The 4,139-nt window shown below is 33.0% G+C and overlaps 1 protein-coding gene across 1 annotated transcript; it reads left to right on the top strand.

The window, feature by feature from the left end:
• Positions 1-669: 669 nt before the first annotated feature.
• Positions 670-3,699, top strand: LOC143243207 (uncharacterized). Its single transcript, XM_076487016.1, has 2 exons — positions 670-2,305; positions 3,617-3,699. Exons 1-2 carry the CDS (start codon positions 1,882-1,884, stop codon positions 3,697-3,699), a joined length of 507 nt encoding a protein of 168 aa, XP_076343131.1. The 5' UTR covers positions 670-1,881.
• Positions 3,700-4,139: the final 440 nt, after the last annotated feature.

Below are 4,139 nucleotides of genomic sequence, written 5' to 3'. Positions count from 1 at the left end.
ACATGACTGAAATAGATTTAAACTTCAGCGAAATAAAGCATGGGAAAATTTTGTTGGTGAATCTGAAAAGTACGTCAATTGCCTTTATGGATTATATGAATTGGTAAATTCCTTGTTGTTAATAACGAATAGGAGAAAAGCTTTTTAAATCTCTAAAATAGTGACTCATAAGTTATTTACAGTTCTTTTTTTAAACTTTACAATTCATTGAGTAATATTATAATGAATCAAGTACTTTACAGATAACGTTTTATCAAACAGCTCTGTTTCGAAATTTATTAAAGAAACTTATAAAATAATGACGTAGTGAAAATGCATCAAACTAGGAAAATTACTGTCAGGAAAATTAGGAGAATTTTAAACCAGAACTTTCACTTTACTTCCTAAAACTCTGTAGATTAGCTTATCCTTGAAGTGGCAGCAGTTTGTGATTGCAAACTTCCACGTGAATTTAATTTTGGCGCTCAGGTAAGTTCAAGGAGCCCCCTGCTAGTATAGCGGTATATGTACGGATTTACAACGTTAAAATCAGCGATTCGAATCAACTCGGTGGGCTTATCAGATAGCTCGATGTGGTTTTGCTATAATAAGTTACACAAGTTGAAGGATTATTTCAAAACTTTTATTAAAAATTAAAATTTCATCATAGTTTCATTGAAACATTATAGAGGGCATTAGTTACAATACATATACAGCGCTAACTACTGTAATATTTCTAGACAGAATACAGATACATACTATAAAAAAGGCTTAAAAAGACCGTTAACAATGCCACTATACAGTAGTTATTTATCTCAAATAAAATATTTTATATCTTGTTATTACGTTGTTCAAGTTATTTAAATTTCATTTTCCTTGGTAATTAAAGAGAAACCTAATATTTACTCTACGCATTTGAATAATACTTGTAAATATTGTTCCTCCAAATGTTTAAAACTTAACTTTTTTTTTCAAAATATAAATTGTACCTAATCAAAAATCATTAATATACATAAATTAGTAAATATATTTTACAGACGTTATATATTACAAACACTAAGAAACATTTTACTGACCATATATACAATAATAATTATTAATATAGTTTAATCCACATTTTGAAAATGCTGTATTTCTTATGCAATATCATATAAGATAAAAAATAACAATAGATAAAAATTAGCGATTTATGCAACATAACTTACAATTAACACTGAATGTTTAAGTTACTATACACATTCACATCTACATGTACGTAAACTGATACATAGCCACACACCGAACGATGTGATTTACGATATTTCTACACCTGTGCAAACCTGTTTTTATGTAATAAATAATAACAATTCAAAGATCCAGTTTGAAAAATTGTATAAACGTATATGTCTTAATGAGACAGTGAATAAAAGGTAGAACTCGAAGACTGTTAAAGATGTAACGGTAATGTTAACGTATATATGTTATATCGTTAGTTTATGAGAAGTATAGATACTAAAGGTTTGGAAAAAGAAATAAGTTAGTTTTTATGATTTTCTAATTTCTTGTTAAATACTTTATACATTTAACTTTATTAATAGATACATTTGAAACAAGGTAGAAAAACATTACTGTAATATTTCAAATAATGAAATGAAGTATTCGAGTTAGAATGTGTACCTATTCAATCAAAAAGTAATGTGCTGCCATCTAATGGGAGTAAATGACAAATCATGTAACATGTTGAATACTTTTCATTTTCTCACTCACGTTAAAACGTACAATGTTGTCATGTGACTATCCACGCAAAGTTAAAGGATGAAGGCGGGAGTCTCGGTACAGTATCTCGAGCCGATCACGTTCTTGTAGACATTAAGTGAAAACTGGAAGGGTTTCGAGGTGTAAAGTCTTCAGCGAGTCCTTCAAATGGACAGTTCATTAACAACTGATAAAGAAAATGACGGGTTTCTCCCAGATACTTGCGATAAATCTACCGAGGTTACTTATGGCCAAGAGGAACCAGCATCTCTTTCGGGAATTCGGAATCCCAAGTGTGCTAGATGCCGCAACCACGGTAGAAATGTAGCCGTGAAGGGACATAAAAGGTTTTGTCCTCATCGAACATGTATATGTGCAAAATGCAAGCTGATAGCCGAAAGGCAAAGAGTTATGGCAATGCAGGTTGCCTTAAGAAGGGCCCAAGCTCAGGATGAAGCTATGGGCCGTACAAGTATCACAGATTCCACAGAACCTGCCACATTGTCCACTAATTCATCACCGCCAGTCAACAGTGGTTCATCATCTAACCCATCCTCCTCCGGTTTTTCTTCTGCTTTCACAACCACGAACGGTGAGTCACGAAGTTTTCTGCTATGAAATTGAAGATTTTAAGAATTATTTTCAATTTTAATTTTCGCCAACATAACATTAATACACAATTATAACTCTCTTGCTTCTTGATGACTTGTCTAAACTTGTAGTTTTTACTGATATTTAACCATTAGCATTCTTTGAGATATTGGCTTACTTTGCGAAATGTGTAACTTGCCCGATTATTTTCTCCAAACGATTTGAGAGTTATAAATTCTCACTTATAACTAACTGATCACTACATTTACCTTGGTTATTGTATACAACAACCGCGAGAAGAAAAACATATTAGGCCTACGTTTTATTTGATACTTTGTAATAAGTAGTTCTTAATATTCATAACTTACGTACTTAAATTACATACCAGTAACGGAATTAATACCATTAATAATATTCGGCCTTGACAGCAAATAATCACACTAACTTGAATAAATTATCACATTTTACCAATATTGTATTGATTAAGCCTACACATTTCTGGGTAGGGATAATTTTACTGGATGCTTGCATACGAAAACATAGATACCACTCTCTCGTGAAAGATTATAAAAGACAGAAATAAATAATTAAAATAAAATGTATAAAATGTACGAAACCAAACCACAGCTCGTACTTACTGAAAACGCTTTAATATTCTTGTAGGATATGGTACTTTTTTTCACATTTTAATACTTTTATAATATAATACACTTCATACAAGGGTGATAAATACAAAGTAAAAATACTTAGCTGTAATGGTATTCTGTGTTCCTCGTTGATTAAGGTGAGTTTATTTTGCGTGATTAAATAATTTACTGTGCAAATATGTTTTTTAGTAACGTAGCTGGTGCTCCATAAAGGGTAATTATCATGCTGAAATCATTTCCAGAGCGAGACAACCGAATCTTCAGATTTCAAAATTGTGCACGGCTGTATCAAAAACTTCAAAAGTCATTAACTTTTAGCGGGTAACAGTCTCTCATGTGGTGACTAAATGGCTATAAGGCTTCAGATAGTAGCTGCTAGGGAAGTAATCGGGGTCGCCAATAAATATATAAAGTAAAATGGCTGTGGTCAAACTGCAGACTGTGTTGGCCACACGTCACCTCATTCAGTGATGATAATGGACATAGGGCCAGTGAGATCAGAATGGGTGTTTATGCTTGTTTCCTGTTGTAAGAGGAGCCATTGGTTCCATCATTCTGAGCAGTACATTGCGTGGGTGTGGCCCATCTTATTTCTGAAAAGCTATAAGTAATACCTAGTCAGGGATTTTGCAGGCCAGCATTTATCCGTGATTATATGTCATTAGGTGGTTTCAGGACAGCACCTATTAAGATCAGCCTGATCTTCAGACCTCTTGTGGAGGTTCATGAAGTCAGACGTCGCAGCTAATTTGTATTCCTCTGACCAGAGCCGGCGACATTACCAGTATCACGTATACCCACACAGAATTTTCTCGATACGTGGAATAAACGTAGTTTTAACTGTTTCTGTATATTAAGTACTATTTGTTACGTGTTTTTGATTATAAATCAAACATACGTGCCGCATTTTGTATCTAGGATGCATGAAAACACAGTGTTACTTATGAGTAATATAATGCATCAAAAGTACAGAAAGTGTGGTATTCTGGAGTACACTTCGTGTTTACTTCAGATGTTAACTTATAACGTGGACAGTATATATATCTTTATATGTTAAAATAAGGGTCATATGTAATCTTATAATTCACCCCTTATGAATGTGTTCACTTATTTTACGTGAGACAGATGTTGAAACTAACTTATCTTTAAATCTGATAACGGCGAACTATAAAGTCGTCGACACGGTTA

The sequence above is a fragment of the Tachypleus tridentatus genome, chromosome 2, assembly GCF_004210375.1.
Source record: "Tachypleus tridentatus isolate NWPU-2018 chromosome 2, ASM421037v1, whole genome shotgun sequence".
NCBI lineage: Eukaryota > Metazoa > Arthropoda > Merostomata > Xiphosura > Limulidae > Tachypleus > Tachypleus tridentatus.
This window is presented reverse-complemented; position numbering and strand designations above follow the sequence as displayed.